General features: G+C 44.0%; 1 protein-coding gene across 3 annotated transcripts; it reads right to left on the bottom strand.

Annotated features, from left to right (window-relative positions):
* Positions 1-284: 284 nt before the first annotated feature.
* Positions 285-18,721, bottom strand: CMTM6 (CKLF like MARVEL transmembrane domain containing 6). 3 transcript variants are annotated; one of them, XM_074195623.1, is made up of 4 exons: positions 18,627-18,721; positions 4,907-5,083; positions 2,629-2,727; positions 285-769 (listed from the first exon to the last, which is right to left on the bottom strand). In XM_074195623.1, the coding sequence occupies exons 1-4, from the start codon at positions 18,714-18,716 to the stop codon at positions 644-646; spliced, it is 492 nt and encodes a 163-aa protein (XP_074051724.1). In that variant the 5' UTR covers positions 18,717-18,721; the 3' UTR covers positions 285-643. The 3 variants fall into 3 exon arrangements, with proteins under 3 accessions (XP_074051724.1, XP_074051723.1, XP_074051722.1); XM_074195622.1 differs by lacking the exon at positions 18,627-18,721 and adding an exon at positions 17,925-18,286; XM_074195621.1 differs by lacking the exon at positions 18,627-18,721 and adding an exon at positions 16,439-17,040.
* Between the last annotated feature and the right edge of the window lie 562 nt (positions 18,722-19,283).

Raw genomic sequence — 19,283 nt, 5'->3', positions numbered from 1 at the left:
CCAGTCTCAATTAGAAAATCATTTACAGTGAGCTAACGAAAGACCCTCTGAGATGGGAATGGGGTATTTAAGAATGATGACTTTGTTTCATGGCTGAGCTACAATCACACCTAGATACTCAATGAGAAAAGTGGGATTCCTATATCTGAAAAGTTGAAAAAACTTTTTCCCTTTTAAATATATTACATAATAATCAATAAGATAAAATTCAGTCATTCAATGTTTGGATTAGTTTTTTCTTTTTTTAAAATTCCCCCCAAATTTCAAATAAGCAAATTAAAGAGCAAGTGTCATTACCATTTATACAAACATACAATGCTATCTGGAAGCCAACGAAGTCAAAGGTCTCATCACAGTATCACAGAAAGTTTTATCACTTGATGAACGATGAGTTTTAAAGAAAAAAATAGCAAAAAGCATTTCATTAAGGCACACAATTTAGCAGAAGTTGGGGGGAAAAAGTGACCTGAATAGACCTTTGAAAAAAGTGCTGACTTAACAAGGTATTTCCTCATCTTTCTCCTCCTCCCACTAACCCCCAGAAGTGAGTCAACGTAGAGAACTAGTCTAAACAGAGTGGAATTCTCCATTTTATAAGTACTCCCCATTTGGCTTGTTTCTCCTTTGGTCCCTGCCTTCTCTCCTAAGCATTCAGTGGCTGGGTAAGAGCTCTTGGAGTGCTTTCAGATTTCCTTGTCTGGCTCTTCCGCTCAAAATTCAGTAAACCAAAATCAATTGTGAATACAAAGCTTGTCAAAAATCCAAAAACCTAGAAAGTAAAAAGAGAAAGTTAATTCAAATCCACTCATAGGTCTCGATGATTCAAATCACTCCATGAATTTGAGAATGTCAATCTAACCACAATAGTACCATTTACAAATCACTCTTCACAAATATTTCATTTAACTCCACACCAGCCCTGGGAGATGGGGGCCATCATTATCTTCCTAAGGTGAGGAACCTAAGGGTTTGAACCTAAGGCTATTTGAAGCAAGAGAGTTAGTGAGCCTCAATAGCTCATCAGTTTTAGTTGACTTGATTCTATCCATTTCAAACTCTTCATTCTTGATGTAAATCCTCTAGCCACTAGCAGGGATACCTGGGCAGGACTCCTGAGGGGTCAAAGAACTGAGCAGCAAACAGATCCCAAGAAGGGATCTTTGGGGTCTCTAAGAGGTTGTGCCTGAGAATAGCCAGTCTTGGAAAGAACTTCACCTTTAAGTCAGTCATCATCTTTTTTATCTCATGAGTCCTTCTGGTAACAGGGTAAAGCCAATGAGCCAATCTTAGAAGAATGCTTTTAAATAATTGAAGGAAATGCTACATTTCAGTCATAAGTTAGTAAAAATGAAGACATAAATATCCCCCCTCCCTAACCTCCTATCCACCAGGCCCCCTAACAGGGGAGTAATTTGAGATTTAGAATGAGTTCTCACTCCATGATGACAGTGACATAAAGACACCAACTATTTTGGGACTCCTGGGGCAATCTTTTAGAAGGATTCAATTTTCTTATATCTAGTTATTCATAAGTTCATCATATTCAAATTTCCCTTTTGTTTTTTTCATTTATAACTTCATTTATAAACTAGATGAGAAAGAATGAAAGAAGAATGGAGGGATAGTATGCAATAAACTGAATCTATTTATTCCATAAGAAATGACAAAAATTAGGGGCAGCTAGGTGGCGTAGTGGCCCTGGAGTCAGGAGTACCTGGGTTCAAATCCGACCTCAGACACTTAATAATTACCTAGCTGTGTGGCCTTGGGCAAGCCACTTAACCCTGTTTGCCTTGCAAAAAAAAAAAATGACAAAAATTAAAATGCCTTTTCTTGAGAAAATGTGAACAAGACCCAGGTCAAGCTACAAAGAATAAAGATGAAAATTCCTTCTGTGATAATCTTAAAAAAAAAAACCCTTGGAATTCTCTCAGAGAGATTGTCTAAGTGAGGGCACCAATAATTCAGTTTTATTTTGGTACCCAATATTCCCATTAATAAGGGAAAATCCCTGAGTTCAAATCTGGCCTCAGACACTTAATAATTACCTAGCTGTGTGGCCTTGGGCAAGCCACTTAATACCATTGCCTTGCAACAAATAAACAAACAAACAAACAAACAAATAAATAAGAGAAAATTCAGAAAAAATAGACAAACACTTGTAGTCAATGTAGAAGATGTATTTTCAAGATCATCAACTTTGTCTTGTCATGAAAGTAAAATTCCCTGCCATAAATTTGCTCAAATCTGTTTCCAAAAACAGAAAAAATAAAATGATATCCTCCTCCATTGGTCTCCCTTTGGAGAGGAAGGCAAAGGACTGTCCTTTCAGTCTTTTACTGGCCTGTTTAAAAAGCTATGTAGGAATCCTGTTAGATGAAATAACTACTTTTTTTTTTTTAGGTTTTTGCACGGCAAACGGGGTTAAGTGGCTTGCCCAAGGCCACACAGCTAGGTAATTATTAAGTGTCTGAGACTGGATTTGAACCCAGGTACTCCTGACTCTAGGGCCCATGCTTTATCCACTACGCCACCTAGCCACCCCGAAATAACTTCTTTAAAAAAGACAAAAATTTGGAAATAAGTTCTTTGGGAAAAGAATACAAGAGAGACAATATTTCTACTTACAATTGCAGCAGTTTCAGGTGAGGTCCCATCACTGGTGCAGGCAAAAACTATTGATGCAATCAAAAATAGCAATCCAGTTATCGGAGTGATAAAGAAATCCTGAGGTCCACAACCAAAGGGAAAGAGACCAAGATGAGCATTTTGAAAAATCAAGTTCAGTTATTTGTCTTTACAAAAAACAAACCCCATAAAGTGACAAGCAAGTTATTTCTCTTTGTGGGGAATGATTCAATCTTTAGCCTTCCCATAACTTTAATCAACTTTTAGACTGGGCTTATTCCCCAGAGACTAGTGCTCTAGCCAGGCTTGTCCTCAGGTGACAGCTCATGCCTGGAAGCCTGAAGCAGCTCAGCCCTGTTGAACTACAGGCATCTCCCTGGGGTGCCCAGCACTTAAATGCTTAAGCTTCCTTGGAAAGTCAGGGATTTCTTTTTCCATAGATGAAACAGGACAGAAAAGGTTGACACAGGAATCCATGACTCTAAACCAGCTTCCCACTTGCACCCCAAGTATATACCATCTCAGCATCTGACTTTCAAAGCCCCTAGGATGCCTACTCTTCCAGGGTCATATGAGACAGCATGATAGGCCACCTACTTTTTGAGTCACTTAAAAACTATTCTGGGGGCAAGGCAGCTAGGTGGTGTAGTGGATAGAGCACCAGCCCTGGAGTCAGGAGGACCTGAGTTCAAATCCAGCCTCAGACACTTAATAATTAATTACCTAGCTGTTCGACCTTGGGCAAGTCACTTCATTGCCTTGAAAAAAAAATTTTTAAACCTAAGAAACTATTCTATTAGACATTGTCATGAGCCCTTAATTCCTGCTATAAAATGATGCTTTACACTGTTCAACTATACCCACCTCCCTACAATGAAATCTCTTTGAAAAGGAAAAAAAAGTTCTATGTTTCTATTTATGTATGTATGTGTGGGAAGATGGGGAGGAAGAACAGCCTTGAAAAAAAAAACCAATATATTAGATTTTAAGTCCAAGGATTTGAGTTCCAATCCTGAGTCTAATTAGAATGATAATCACTGTGATTTGGAGTAGTAACTTAAGGATTACAAAATCCCTTCTCCTCCTAAATCTGATTTAAGAAAAAAAAAATCTTTCCATTTAAAAGATCTTTACTACTTCATTTTTATCCTGAGCTCTTAACTCTTCATTATTTCTGTTGTTTTCTTTAAAAAAGCAATTATTAACTATGTGTTTTCTTTAACTGGTGATTTCTAAAAAAAAAAAAGGAAAAGCAATTATTAACTATGTATTTTTTTTAAATCAAGTAAGAATAAGTGGCTAGAAGCAGTCCATTGAAAGCTGCTGCCTTCACATATTCTAATATGGCAATTCCAAAATTACCTATGGTTAGGTCATCTATTTACCTAGTTAGAGTATGTTTTTAAATCTATTTCTCCTTCTATAATAAAAGCTATCTTTTCCTTATCATTTTTCAAAGTAATTCTGAAAGGCATAATTCTGATACAGAGAATCAACTCAAGATGAAATTCAATCTTCTTTCAAAGAAGTCAATTTGGGGACTAGCATTAAGCCTTCCTGTGAGGTCCCAGTGAGGGGGCATGAACTGGAGGTAACACTCAGTATTTGCTAAGATGCAGGCTCCCTCATTCAAGTGTATTCAGAGAGTGGCAGAATATCTTGTCGGAGAAACTAAAACCAAGAAGATTTTTTTCTTCCTAAAAGACTGATTTTTATCCAGCCTGTCATGTTCATGGTTGATGATGTAACATTTCTCCTTCCAAAAAACCATGGCCCCTGCTCTCAAAGAAGGCAAAAGATACCAAAGGATCAAAACCCTGAAGGCTGACAGACCACAACTATTTAGACAATTTAAAACATCTGAATTGATTGATCTCTTTCAGAGGTCAAATATCAGGATGCCACATTTAAGAAAGGTTCATTTTTAGGGGAAGTTCTTGAAATGGTAAAACTGGAGTGCCACAGGACTCAGGAAATCCTCATAAAAATACTGAAGACAACCATGTAATGCATGAAAATATCAAAATATTAATAAGCATACTTTTGTCTTAGAATAATACTTTCTCATCTTAAATCCCACATTGCCCTCACAATGTATCTTCTTCCCATCATTCTATGTGGCAGAAAGATTAATAAGAGATAAATATTTTTTTCAAAATCTCTAATGACTGCCTGTGTCATTGCTAAAATTCCATTATTAATGAAACAATTAAGAGGCACAAATTAGAGGAGGGACCATTTTTTTGCCAGGTTTCTCCTGGGTACAGGGAGTACTCACCGACTTTGCCACTTTGTCTTTGTCCACTTTGTCATATAAACTGGTACAGTAGATGATCACCACCAGCAGACTCAGGAGGGAGGCGCTGCAGCTGATGAACTCAAAAAAGTAAAGGCCCCCACACTGTGTACAGTGGGACACGATCTCTTCACAGATAAAGGCCACTAGAGACAGTACCTGCCATCAAAGAGTAAAACAAAGACAATGAAAAGATCAGACTAACCAGGGTTTCAAGAGACAAAAAAACATCAATCAAATTCCAGCCAGGTCCTGAAAGAGGGAACCATGGTACTGTGGTCAACACTGTAGTCACACTGATCTGGCCCTTGCCAAGGCACTGCCTGAAAAGGGTTCAGGGGAATCTGTGGGTTGCCTTCCCCAGGATTTCCCTACTCCTACCTACAGAGATCCCAAATGCCCAAACCTTGACAAAACAAAAGAAGGCATTTATGGAAAAACTCAAAGTCTGGGTTTTGAAGGATCCTGGGAACTTAGGTGAACTAGCTCTGATCAAGTGCCTTTCTATGTGGCAGCCATAGGGCCAAGTAAGAGGGATACCAAAAGTCCTGACCTTCCAGGAGCTCAAAAGACCTCTCAACTCCTCCCACTTGATGGACACAATATGCAGATTTAAACTTCATCGCCTAAACGACCTAGAACTTGATGAATTCAATAAAAGTATCACAAAACAGCAGCACAGGATAGTGAATAGAAAACAAACAAAAAAAATGTCATGCTTCTGGGGTTCTCCCTTTTTTTTTGAGTCAAATGGGGTAAAACCCAGGGTCACATAGCCTTGTATCTGATATTGGATTTGGACTCAGGTCCTCTTGACTCTAGGACCCTAGGGTGCTCTACTACCTAGTTGTCCTCTCTCTCTTCCTAAATGTTTTACTGAGGCTTCTTTCCTTTTTTCCCCTCATCTTGGCCATTTCCCTATGAAGCCAGCTCAGAACAAACCTATCTGGGCCTGGCCACACCCTGAGTGAGTCACAGCTCATCTGCCCACTTCCACCCACTGTCCCCATACTTCCCCATCACTTCTCTGGAGTCCCAACTCTAGTTTTGTAAATGTAGTTCCTTATTCTTCAATGACTATCTAAAAAACAGACTCCTAAACACTCAATTTCTAGTATTTCAGATACTTTTTTATCTGTATCTAGAAATTTCTCATCCCTATTACAATGGAAAAAAAAAAACATTTCCACAATGACATTATTCTCTTTTTTGTGTAAGATGAAGCTTATTTTTCCCCTTCCTGCTCAATCTCTGAACCTTTTCTATCATATCACATATTGGGACTGCAAAACCAAAACCAAAAAACAAAATTTAAAAAAAAATTCTGTTCTTACCCTCAAATGGCAGCTTCCCTTGGGAGGTCCATATAGGTGGACAAGTTGTGACCAAGAAATTTCAAGAGTTCAAGAGTAATACCTAAGAGGCTCAGAAAAAGCATCAATATGGGTTCTGAAGCAGATCAGAAAGACTGAGACACAAGAGTGAGACACAAGAGTGAAAGGAGAGCACTGCCTGTAGAGGGGCCACAGAGGCCCCTTCCCATGAAGAACCATTCTGTATAGGAAGCAGTAAATAAGGTCAGGCAGTTTAATGACTTGGAAAACTAGGTTAAGGAGAGAAAACTTCCTGAAAAACAGAATTAAAAAAAAAGTCTAGACACTAGACTTTAAGAAATCATATATAAAAAGTGCCCAGGGGAAAAATGGAGAGAATCCATGGATTACTCCTAAAAGAAACCTCCAAAGAAGTCTCAAAAACGGTCAAATCCAACACTTCCATGAAAAAAAAATTACTGAAATCATTGAAAAAGAAATAGTTCAAGCACCTAAGAAACCATGTGTTAGATGACATAAGATCAGGTAGCTCTACTACAAATGAGAGACCCTGGAACTCAACTTTCTGAAAGACAAAGACAAATAAGTTACAATCAAGAATAACTTACCCTGCAAAGCTGAATATCATCCTACAGAGGAGAAAAAAATGAACTTGAATGGTTTTACCCTGGAATACAAACGTAAGAGCCAAGAGAAACCTAGAAAGGCAAATTGATTTGGGCAATTCAAAGATCTGTATTGCATGATGATAACTTCTAGCACTTTAAAATGGGTGAAATAAGACTCTTTAAAGGGCATAGAGTTAAATAAGAAAAACAGATGATGTGGGAATGGATTGGTTCGGTTCTGAGGACTTTTAAGGACAAAAAAATAAGCACTGAAAACTATCTTTGCATGTGGGTGCATGCTAAATAAAATTAATTTTAAAAAAGAAGATTAAGAAAAGGGAGGGTTAAAAGGAATACAGACATCTAGGAAAAAATAAGGAGGTGGAACATAACTAGAGTCGAGTCTCCAGGATGAGGATGCAAATACAGAAATAAGTTAAAGGAACTTCTTCTCTGAAGAAAGTATGAGAGAAAATGCTAAGGAGGAAATATTCCCAATCCTACAAGAGAGGGATTAAAAAGGGAGAAAAGAGCAGAACTAGAATCCATCAATTGAGGATTGGCTGAACCAAGTGTGTTAGGTGAATCAAATAGATTAATGAGCCATCAACAAACGAGGAAAGAGATTTCAGAGAATCCAGGGTTGAAGGAATTGATACAGATGGAAGTAAGCAGATCTAGAACACAGCTCCAGGTTGTGGAACTAGGAAGAGCTCTCTCCCCTCTGGGTCACCAGGCTGGCTCTCAGAACTGCTGGCATCCCATGGCTGATATGAGGAGGGGGTTTGGGGGAACCAAGAATAATTCTGAGGTTTGAACCTGGCTGGCAGGAAGCATCCAGCTCAACAGAAGGGAAGTTTGGAAGAAAGACCCATGCTTTGGGCATACAAAGTTTGGGATTATCTACAAGATAGGTAAAGATGGGATCTAGCAAGCAATTAGCAATAGCCCTGGAGCTCAGGATTAAAGATGTATTAAAACATCCCACCAAATTGGTGGAAATTTATTAGGATACATGTTCTCTTTTCCCTCCCCCACCAGAATTAAGCTACTGGAAAGCAGAGGCTGTTTAATTTTTAATTTAATTAATGTTTGATTGATATGTGGACTTGGGAGTCATCTGCATAGAAATCACCAAGACTGAAGCCAAGTCAGAGCTGGGCAAGGTACAAAAGACAGAGATGCCCTTGACTGCCAATGTGGTGACCTTGGAAAGATGTTTCTATCCTGTTAGCTGGTTCACTTTTGTTTTGTTCCTAGTTTCAGTTAGAATGAACATTTCATGGACACAAGGTTTCCAGTCAGCCTCCTTCACATCTTTATTCCCCTATTCCACTCCCCCCACCCCCCTTGGTTGGCTCCTTTCTTTTACCACCTTTCCAAGAAGCACAACAACAATGGGTGAGCTCAGAAAATTGCCGGGTTAGCATTTGAAGAAAAGAAAAAGGAGGTCAGCCATTATGAGCTAAAAGAAGACAGCTGAATGTTTGAAAAGAACTGAATAGGAGCTGGGAAAATAGGGATCACCCCCAAGGAGATTTTATCAAAAGGAAGGGTGCTTAAAAAGATCTAAACAAAAGATGGAAGGCAACCATCCAAACCCAGTCATATTCATGCATAAGGCAAAGGTGAGTAGTGAGTAATAAGGCATCTAAAGGAAACACTATCTTAGACTGAGAAAGTGTTGGTGATAACTTCCATTAGAAGGCTGCAGAAGAACAGCCAGTGGAGAAGATTCGGGTCTCACAGAGGAAAGCCAGACAACCCAACAGTTTCTATAGCTGCTTAATTAAGTCAGTTTTCAGGTAGCAGGATGAGGAAGATATGATTTCAGCGAATGGCCTAGGTTGGGAAGGGCGAATCTTGGAACTGAATCACTATAGAATTCTCAAAGTAAAACTTATTTGAAGAAGCTTAAACTCTAGTACTTATGATTTTATAATCTGCATGTGCAGAAAACAATTTTCTAATTTACAGTGGATTACATTCCAAAAGTTAATCAAAACTGGTTAACACTTTTTCAGTTATTTAGTATTTGACTTTTCCCCGATTAGGAGTAAAAAACAATTTTAAATGTTTGTTTGTTATTTCGAATTCCAAATTCTTTCCCTTCCTCTCACCACACTGCTCCGCTCCCCCATTGAGTATAGTCAGGAAAAGCATTTCCATAATGGTCATGTTTGTAATAGACAGACACCACCCCCTAAAAGGAAACCTCAAGAAAAATAAAGCTAAAAAAGGGTGCTTCTATCTGTCTTCAGACACATCAGCTCCCTCTCTCGAAATGGATACAGGCCTTCAGAACTGTCTTGAGTCATAGCACTGCAGACAAAAGCTAAGTCATTATGTAACTGTTGTTAACCTCTTCTTTTAAAACCACAGAAATGTTACAGAGGGCAATAAAATTTCCAACTTAGTCCATAGACATTTAATTCCTGCTTTGAAGACTGACTTCATCAATAGGTCCACTCCCAACAACTCTAATCTTGTTCCACAGTTTAAGAAAAGTTCATCAATTGTTGACCAGCCAAATAAGGGGGGGGGGGGCAGGGGGGCTCTTATCTTAAGACAGTTTATTCCTGGCTTAGACTTGCAAGGGTCTGTCCAGCCTGTGCTAGACTTGCCGTGAGGTCCCTGAGTTCTCCCCAGATGGTATACCAAAATTGGACTTCTGTGGAAGATTTCACCCCATAATGTAACTAAACAATTTAAAGATATGCTTGACCTTTGGGGATGGAGAAGGGGCCTGAGAGGGGAATGGGGCCTGGATCTGGTTTCAGTTTCTGTCTGGGCCTCACAATGCTGCCAAGGGGGCCAAGAGTCTCCACTCCCCCCACAGGGCCACTCTCTGTCCTCATATGATCAGAGTGGGGATGGGAATCAGGAAGGGAATGAGCTTTTATTAAGTGTCCACTGTGTACCACACACATAGACTGGCGAGGTGCTTTACTCCCATTATGAGGCACTATTATTATTCCCAAAAGGGCGTTGAGAAAAATGAGACAGATGGGAGGTTCTCCAGAAACACGGGGCTAATAAGTGTCTGAGGTTCAATTTGAACTCTAATCCTCCTGGCTCCCTATAAGATGAGCCCTTCACTATCCCCTCTCCTTTAAGATCATAGCAAATCAACTTCTTTTCTTAATTAAGAAGTCCTGAAACCTCCCCTGTACTCCCCCCACCCCATTTCATGAGCTCCACACCTGTCAGAAATTTCTTCTCAACTTTGTCCCGTTCTTCCCACATCTCTGGCCTTCTATTCCCATGCCTCATTGCCATCCTCACTATAGAATATAGCACCTAGTCACCAGAAAACACCAAGAGCTTAAAACAGACTCAGGTACAGGGGGGACGGGAACTGGTACAGAACAGGACCCTTTTACCTTCTTGTCCAGAAACAACTCATAGCTCAGCTGGGCAGGTCAAATCCACTCAGACATGCCAGATTAACCCCCAAGGGCTTATAATTAAAGAGCTGAATGCTTATAATAATAATACTAATAAAGAGGCATCAGGAGGAGGCATCTATCTCAGCCTGGTCCCACTTAGTTGCTTGAGGGCAGAGAATGTCATTTGTCTTTATATCTACCAAGACTGGCGGTAGGACCCATGCCTCTGTCAAAGAGCTGTGATTTTTGTACTGGAGTTTTCCTCCAGTACAGAGACTTGAGCCCTCCCTAAGGCTTAGTTGATGTGACTGGAAAAAAGCCCCTTCCTCAGTCTGTATTCAGATTGTCATCCTATGGTGTATCAAGGTCACTCTCTGTTCCAGAGCATAATTAAGTGAAAACCTCACCCAACTCTTACTTCTTTTGAAATCTTTTTCCAGCTACTGTAAACTTCTAGATACATTTCAGAAAAATACCGATAAACTAAAGCATCCAAAAGAGGATGAATCAAGAAAAGCCTCAAGAACAAATGGATGAGAGTGCAGGCAGGGGAGCTGATCCCAGAAGTGATTTCAAAGGGAGGTATCAAAGGTCTGAAATGAGGGCTAGTGGTAAAAGTAGAGGGAACCATGAGATATTTTTAAAGGAATAAACAACAGGTTTTTGGGAAAGGTTACATGGAAGATCATAATCCAAAGGTTTTACCTGGAAAGCTGTTAAATGGAGGCTTCACAGGCAAAAATAAAAACATGGAGGGAAAATACATTTGTGGTAGTGGAATTTAAAGTGACAATTTGCTTCTATCATCTCCATGAGATTTTATGCTCCCCAAATAGCTACTATATTCCATTATCAATGTGGCCTAAAGCATTATGGGTAAAAATCTGGCATAAAGAAAGCACAAAACAATTACTTGTTGAAAAAAGAATGAAATCTCAGAGTAAATTCCTTGTCAATAACTATGGGTCTAAAAAGAAGTTGGGAAGTTCAGCAAGAGAACAAGATTTCAAAGTGACATGACATCAGTGGAAGTCATCTGAGTATTGTAATAACTGAAAGTAGAAAAGAAAAGAGAATAAAAGGCTTACAGGAAACCCAGAGTTAATTAAGGAATAGGAAAAGACAAACAGAGAGAGGAGCTTCCAGAACCCAAAAGGACAATTTTCCAAGACTGGATAGTCAAGACCTCAAATGTCACAGAAATCTGAGGCAGGGTGATAAAATAGCCAGGCCCTCTAAGCCAGAGGCCCCAAAGCTAGATATGAACCCCAAGATCAATGATGGATAGAAGGGTCACATTTACACCAATAGATTTTTTAGCAGTACTTTAGGGGGTAGGGGAAACAAAGAGCCAGAAATAAAGTCAATACCCATTGACTGGGGAATAGCTAAACAAATCGTTACATTAACACATTGTAATAATTCTATGCTCTGCTGTAAGAAAATAGAGAAAGGGGAAAGACTTACATGAACTGGTACAGAGTAGAGTCATTTGAACAAGAAAAAATATACACAATGATTTTACAATATAAATGGAAACAACAACAAACAATTGAAACCAAAGACTAATGCACAATGCCCAAACTCAGCACCAAAGACGACAGACAAGGAAACTCCCCCCCCCCCACAGAGGCAGGGGAACCCCAGGCTAGAACATCACATGATGGACCTTGAACTTTTTGTTAGGTTGGTTAGTTTTGCAAAGGTTTTCTTTTTCTTCCTCTTTCTTAAGGAGGATCGTCGGGGAAAGACTAGAGGGACAAAAAAGAGACCAAAAAGAAAAAAGAGAAAGTCAGAGGGGATCACAAAGGATGTGCTTAGAGGAAAGGCCACTGTATTTATCAAGAAAGGAGGTCACTGATGATCTTCAAAAGAATAACTGCAATAATTATAGTCAGGCCAGCCTTGTGCTCAACACCATCCAGAGCTATTATTTATTAGATGCCAATAAAATAATCTGGCATCTCCACAAACAACATCCAGCATGGCTATATTACAATAATCACCTGGGAATACAATGAAATAAATGGAGAGAAAATTTCAGGGATTTTAAAAATGATCTCCTCCTCGCCTTAAGAAAACAGAGGCTTATAGAACAACTCCCACACACTCCCACACCCATATGGTCATTCCCATTCTGTTCCAATGAAATTTTTACTTTGAATTTGATTAAATTATAATTACCAAGTCTGAAAGTAAAGAGAGGAGTTAAAGATGTCAGTGTCCCTCTCTCCTTCACTGAAAAGGGAGGGAAATGAAGTTCGAATACTGCAGACTTAGTCTAGGTGTTAGTTGACTTTGTTGAATTTCTTTCCCATTCTTTTCAAAGTTTTGATACAAGGGATGATCTAGGGGCAAGTAGGTAGCACAGTGGATAGAGCACCATCCCTGGAGTCAGGAGGACCTGAGTTCAAATCCTGCCTCAGACACTTAATAATTGCCTAGCTCTGTGACCTTGGGCAAGTCACTTAACCCCATTGCCTTAAATGAAATGAAATTTTAAAAAAGTATGGTCTACTGGGAAAAGGAGGATAGAACCAGAAGCAAATGAATGAGCTATAAAAACAAAGTTGAAATTCCTGATTAATTTTATCGATAATTTTTAAATAAAATATTTTTAAAGACTAGAACACATGTTCCAAATCATTTAATAAATATTGGGGATAGGACAGTGGACTTAAGAGTCAGAATGTTCTGGGTTCAAACACTGCCTGGGCAATCACTCAGAGTCTCAGTTTTCTTTGGGAAAATGAGAATAATAGCATCTACCCTCAGTACTGACTGATGTAAGCATCAAATGATATAATATGTAAAACTGTTTATGTTCCATAAATATGAACACTTTACTAGTTTTATTCATAGTTCTAGTCCTAAAAATCTAGGAGTGACTTAACTGAACAAGTTTACTTTTCTATTAGCACCAGGAAGATCTGAGTTCAAATCTGGCCTCAAGTCATTCAACCTGTCTGCTTTAACCCACTGGAGAAGGAAATGGCAGAGCATTCCAGTATCTTTGCCAAGAAAACTCCAGGGATAATATCAGGAGTGATGGTCAAGACCAAACGACAAAAAAAGCACAGGCCCTAGGCTAAGCTCCTCGATAATACAGAGGCCATCTAATGCAATGTTGGTTCCACGACACAGGTTCAACACTTTAAAAGCCATTCAATTACCAATGTTCATTAGAAGCCTAAATTTACAAGTGATTATCGCTAGATGCAACACAAACTCTGTGACTCAGACCCAAAAGACATGGAGAAACTGGCTCCAAGGGCAGAGACCTGAAAGGGAGGCAGAAAGTTGAAGCCAACTTTCACAGATGGAGATGGGAGTGTACACTAAGCCAAAAGGGACAAGGAAGTAGTCAAGCATTTCTTATTGTGCACCAAGGGCCAAGCACTGTGCTGAGTACTGGAAGGCAGAGAAAGGCCAACAAAGTACAGAACTCTGTACAGAGTAGATAGCAATGAAGGGGGGCAGAGAGGGGAAGGCAGTAGCTTAACCTACCAGGGGAGTGAGGCCATAGGAAAGATCTCATAATGGTGTGATGGACACAAGGAAAATGAAGAGGTGACTGTGAGGGTACAGAGCAATCTCAGTGGGGGGGGGGGTGTGGGGAGGCTCCACAGGCAGAAAATGGAGGGTCATAAAGCTGGATTCTAGGGTTCCTGGAAGGACAGGGAGGAGTCAGGTTATGAAGATCTTTAGATGCCATACCAAGGACTCTACATTTGATCCTGGAGGTAACAGGGGTCTCTGGACCTCAAAGAGGAGGCAGCCTGGTCAGACACTGGCCCCTGAGGGTCCCCATCAAGTGTGATAGGCCATGGGCTATTCAGCCTGAGGCAAGGGCTTCATCTGCCCAGAGGTAATGGTATTCAGATGCTAGGAAGGGTGCTGCAAGAACAATCAATGGTCCAGTTTGCTGGAACCTAGAATATCTAAGGGAAGCCACTTGCAACCAGATTGCAATGGGCCCTGAACCCGAGGATGCCAGGATCTAGAGTTTGTTCCATATTCTGTCAGCAACTGGAAGCATTTAAAGACTGAGACAAGGAAGAACAATCACAGCCCAAGCTTTGGAAAACTGCCCCAATTGCACTTTGAAGGGTGGATCAGAAGATTAGAGCTGTGGGGGGCCGCTCGGTGGCGAAGTGGATAGAGCACTGGCCCTGGAGTCAGGAGTACCTGAGTTCAAATCCAGCCTCAGACACACTTAATAATTACCTAGCCTTGTGGCCTTGGGTAAGCCACTTAACCCCATTGCCTTGCTAAAACCTAAAACAAACAAACAATCAAAAAAAAAAAAAAAGATTAGAGCTGTGAGGTATTAGGTGAATACAAGTTCCAGGTGAGAAGAGATAAGCCCAAAGGTGGCAAAGGAGAGATAAGATCAGGGGTGGACCTAGGAGAGGAAGGAAGCTTTTATTAGTGAATAAAGGTCAAGGTAGGTATTGGAAAGAAAGGCTGATGATCCTCTCTTACATTTCTAAAACTATAATCTGATGAAATGAAAAAATAAAACAAGTATCGAAAGCAAAAAGATGAGAGAACAAAACAATCTGGTCTCCATACCTATTAATGTGGAGTAGTATCACAAACTTAAACATAGTATTTCGCATTCCTACAAGCAAATTCTTACAATAAAATGGTGGCAGTAGTACAGCAACTACTTAATATTAAACTGTGGCTCAAAAGTCTAATTTACTTGTTTCTTGGCATTGCTTCTCAGTTAATAGAGTGATATCACTGGGCTTCATTGGGCTGTGATCACAATGACAACACTGTCTAGACTCTAGAACACTCAACTGGTACCATCATCATAATGTGGAGTCTTGTTGACAAGTGTATTCTAAGACTCTTGAGCTCACTGTACTCTATCTTATTTATTAGCTAATGCAAACCAAATGACAAACCAGAACACAAGTATTCTCTCCCCTCAAACAAAAAAATCTCCTTAAAAATTCCCCCAAAACATGTACAACATTTCAGGGACAGATCAGTCAAACGAAACAATGTGAATATTTACCCTGAGAAATCAAATTCCTGTCCTGGCCTACATTTGGAAACCAAGGATCATGAGGAAAAAGATACTTGCAGGAGGTATGCATTTCATTTGTTTATTTTTTCAGTTGTTTCCTACTCTTCATGACCCCATCAAGAGTTTTCTTAGGGAAGATACTGGAGTGGTTTGCCATTTCCTTCTCTAGAACATTTCAAAGATGAGGCAAATAGGTTTTTGTGGTTTACCCAGGGTCACATAGCTAGAAAATGTCTGAGATTGGATTTGAATTCAGGTTTTCCTGACTTCAGATCTGGCACTCTATCCATTACCCCACCCAATTGCTGGTGGTATATGAGATAACATTTAGTGAAAACGGCTAGGGACCAAGAGTCAATCCTGGCGTGGCCTGTCACTTTCTGGCTAGCTTTAGAAGCATCACACACTCCAAACTCTTCTTTCCCTGACTTGGTTTCAAGCCTTCAGCCAGCCAAATCTAAACTGGCAGTAACAACACTGGTTTGCAGATCGTTATACCGTTATCATCTCATTGGATCCTCACCGCCCTGGGAGGCGGATGTTGTTGTTGTTATTATTATTATTATTATTGCCAGACAAGTTAAATGACGGCCCAGGGTTACACAGGTACTAAATGTCTAAGGCTGGATTTGATCTCAGGACTTGTCATCTTCAAGATCTTCTGCCCATCTAATAACCAAAGAACATGACAGAGAACTTCAGACTTTCAAGTTGGTGAGATCCAGAAAACTCAAGCCAAGTTCTGAAAGTGTTCAGGGGCAGGGCCTCTTTGCAGGATAAATTATTCTGAGGTCTGACCTCTGTGTAAAGTTTGACTCAACTGGGGGTTTTTTCCTTCTTTTTAAAATTCTTGTTATAAAAGGCTGTTTGCTGGGCAGAGAAAGAATATTTGGTAACAAAGTGGATGGACAAGATATCAATTGTTTTAATTTACAGGCAATAACAAGTCAAAGTCTTTGTCCTTTACCATGCTAGAGTTCAATTTGAAGGGAACACAAAACACTGCTCTCCTCATTCCCAGAGGAACCCTGGTTTCTGTGTGAGCTCTGCAGAGATAGAGATCGGTGAAGCCAGGCATCACCCATTTTGTTGTGTGGCCTTTGCAAATGGTAGAGAGTTGAGACTTTTGGAGGCTCTCTTACCGTGTGACAGCCTAGGAAACGATGCTGCAAACCATGCAGGACAGAGTCAAGGCAAGCACACAAGTGCGTGAAACCAATTCTGAGAGCAAAGCTGTTTCTTCTAAAAAGAGCTGAGGGCTGAAAGATTCTAGCCTCCGCCCCTTTGGTTCCAATTTTTCTTAGAGAATGAAGACTGTGGAGACTAAAACAGGCCCAAACAGTAAAAAAAAAAAAAAAAAAACCCATCAAAAATTGCTGTTTATGTCCGATTTTTAAAGATGAAATTTCAGTAAGAAATCAGTGTGCAGCTTCTGAAGCAATGAAAAGGGGGATAGTTTTTAAAAACAAGATGACATACCAGGGGGACCCGAGTTCAAATCTGACCTCAGGCACTTAGTAATTGCCTAGCTGTGTGATGGGGGCAAGTCCCTTAACCCCATTGCCTTAAATAAAATATATAAAAAAAAATTTATAAAAAAAAACCCCAAACCAGTCCATGAAAGGGAATAAGGCAAGAAAGAAATAAAGGAAAAGTGACACTATTTCAGCCCTCCACCTTCCGCCCCTCCTGCAGGAGGGTAACCGGTGCCCTTCTCCGTGGCATCTGCCGCCCCAGCCTCGGGCAAACGGCTCCCTCCCGGCCTCCGGCGCCGCCTCACCCCATGTCAGGGGCAGCCCTGGGCCCCCGGCTCTCGGGGCCCCCCCCGGCTGTCGGGCCCCCCCGGCTGTCGGGCCCCCCCGGCTGTCGGGGCCCCCGGCTGTCGGGCCCCCCCGGCTCTCGGGCCCCCCGGCTCTCCGGCCCCCCCGGCTCTCGGGCCCCCCGGCTGTCGGGTCCCCCCTCTCGGCTCTCGGGCCCCCCGGCTCTCGGGGCCCCCAGCTGTCGGGCCCCCCCCGGCTCTCGGGCCCCCCCGACTCTCGGAACCCCCCAGGCTCTCGGGGCCCCCAGCTGTCGGGCCCCCCCGGCTCTGGGGCCCCCCGGCTCTCGGGCCACCCCGGCTCTGGGGCCCCCCCCGGCTCTCGGGCCCCCCCCGGCTCTCGGGCCCCCCCCTCGGCTCTCGGGGGTCCCGGCTCTCGGGGCCCCCCGGCTCTCGGGCCCCCCCCGGCTCTCGGGGCCGCCTCTGACGCTTCCGCAGAAGCTCGCACGCAGCCTCGGCGCAGTGGGTCTTCCCACTACCCGTGCCAGCCCGGGCACCGCGCTGAGGCGCGACGCTGGCAGCGGGGGCACGCCGGGAGGAGCGGGCAGGCCCCGGGGCCCGCTCTCCAGGGGCGCGGGCCAGGCTGGCAGGGCCCCGGCCTCCGTGCCCGCTCGCTCTGGGGGGCGCCGTGCGCCCCAGGCCCAGCTTCTTCCGCCTCCAAGCCCGCAGCCCCGGGGGGGGGGGGGGGCGCCGGGGGGCGCACTTCCTCAAAGCGGCTCCCGGAAGCGGCGGGGGCGGGGGGCAGCCCGGGGCGGGGGCAGCCCGGGGGAGGGGGCAGCGGGGGCGCGCGGGCGCGGGCGCGGCCGCCTCACCAGCTCGGCCAGCTTGAGCGGAGCCCGGCGCGGGGAGGGCCGGTCCAGGAAGAAGTAGCCCGACAGGGCGCGGGCGCCGCGGCCGGGGCCGTTGCCGGGGCCCGAGGCGTCCTCCGTGGTGGGCCCGTACACGGGCCGCTGGTCCATGGCGGGGGGCCCCGGGGCGGAGGCGGCGGGGACGGGCGGCGGGGACGGGCGGCGAGCTCTGCGAAGCCGGCCCGGGCTCGGACTGCGGGAGCGCCGCGCGCCGCGTCACTTCCGGCGCCGCCCCTCCAGCCCGGGCCGGAGGTTCCGCCCCCGCCCCGCCCCCTCCCGCCAGCTCTTCCCTTTTCAGGCCGGAGGTTCCGCCCCTTGACCCCACCCGCTTCTGCCCCTTCCCCGGGCCGGAGGCTCCGACCCCCCCCCAGGGTCCCACAGGTCCCGCCCCCGACCTCTCCCCCCACCAATGGGCCGCCGGCCCCGCCCCGAGCCAGGCCCCGCCCCTTCCCGGACCGTCGGGCCCGCAGACTCCGCCCCCTCCGGCCCCGCCCCCACGCCTCGGGCCCCGGCGCTCTCAGTCCGGGCTGCGAGTTCGAATCCGCCCCCAGACACTTGCACCCCAGCTCTGCGGCCTTGGGCAGGCCACCCCTGGCCGCCTCCCGATCCCTACCTGGCCCCCGGCCCACATGGCGGCAGACTCGGTCCATCCGCGCCATCGCTCACCTCCAGGTCCCGTCCTTGTCCCGCACCCGCTCCCTGACGCCACGGCCTTCTTCCAGAACGAAGGACCCGCATCATCATCTCGGCGCACATGCGGCCTCGCCTTGCGGCCAAGCCCAGTCCTGTGCCCAGCCCCCTCCGTGGGTCCCGCCCCCTCCATGGGTGCCAGCCCCCTCCGTGGGTGCCCAGCCCCTCCGTGGGTGCCATCCCCTCCGTGGGTGCCAGCCCCTCCGTGGGTGCCAGCCCCCTCCGCGGGTCCCCAGCCCTTCTAGGTGGCACCTGGAGCAGAAACTCATTTGTCCTCATTATTGCATCAGTGCTTTCAATCTAAATTTCACATTGACAGTGCCTGAGGTTGGGTCTGAACTCCCGTCTTCCCGACTCCAAACCCACCCATCATTACAGAGATGATAATTAAACCCACGCCCACTGACGTGAGAGAACCTGGCATTGAACCTCGGTTTGTACTCACAGGCGATAGGATGTAAATGATCCCCAGCACAAATGGTGGAAAGCAATCAGACAGGTCAAAAGAGAAGCAGGAAAGAATACGATCCCGGAAAGACTGAGAGGAAAGAGTAGCAAGAAAATAGGCAACAGATGAAGTCAAGGACAAAGGCCAATAAACCGGATAATCAGACTCACTGGTAACTTTGGAGA

The sequence above is a fragment of the Macrotis lagotis genome, chromosome 7, assembly GCF_037893015.1.
Source record: "Macrotis lagotis isolate mMagLag1 chromosome 7, bilby.v1.9.chrom.fasta, whole genome shotgun sequence".
In the NCBI taxonomy this organism is placed as follows: Eukaryota; Metazoa; Chordata; class Mammalia; order Peramelemorphia; family Peramelidae; genus Macrotis; species Macrotis lagotis.
This window is presented reverse-complemented; position numbering and strand designations above follow the sequence as displayed.

Coding starts and splice junctions, on each gene's coding strand:
- CMTM6 (XM_074195621.1), bottom strand. CDS start 16,663: ATGGGTTTTTTTTTTTTTTTTTTTACTGTTTGGGCCTGTTTTAGTCTC. Junction 5,084..16,438: donor GTTTCCTAGGCTGTCACACG/GTAAGAGAGCCT, acceptor CTTTGATGGCAG/GTACTGTCTCTAGTGGCCTT. Junction 770..2,628: donor CACCTGAAACTGCTGCAATT/GTAAGTAGAAAT, acceptor TTTACTTTCTAG/GTTTTTGGATTTTTGACAAG.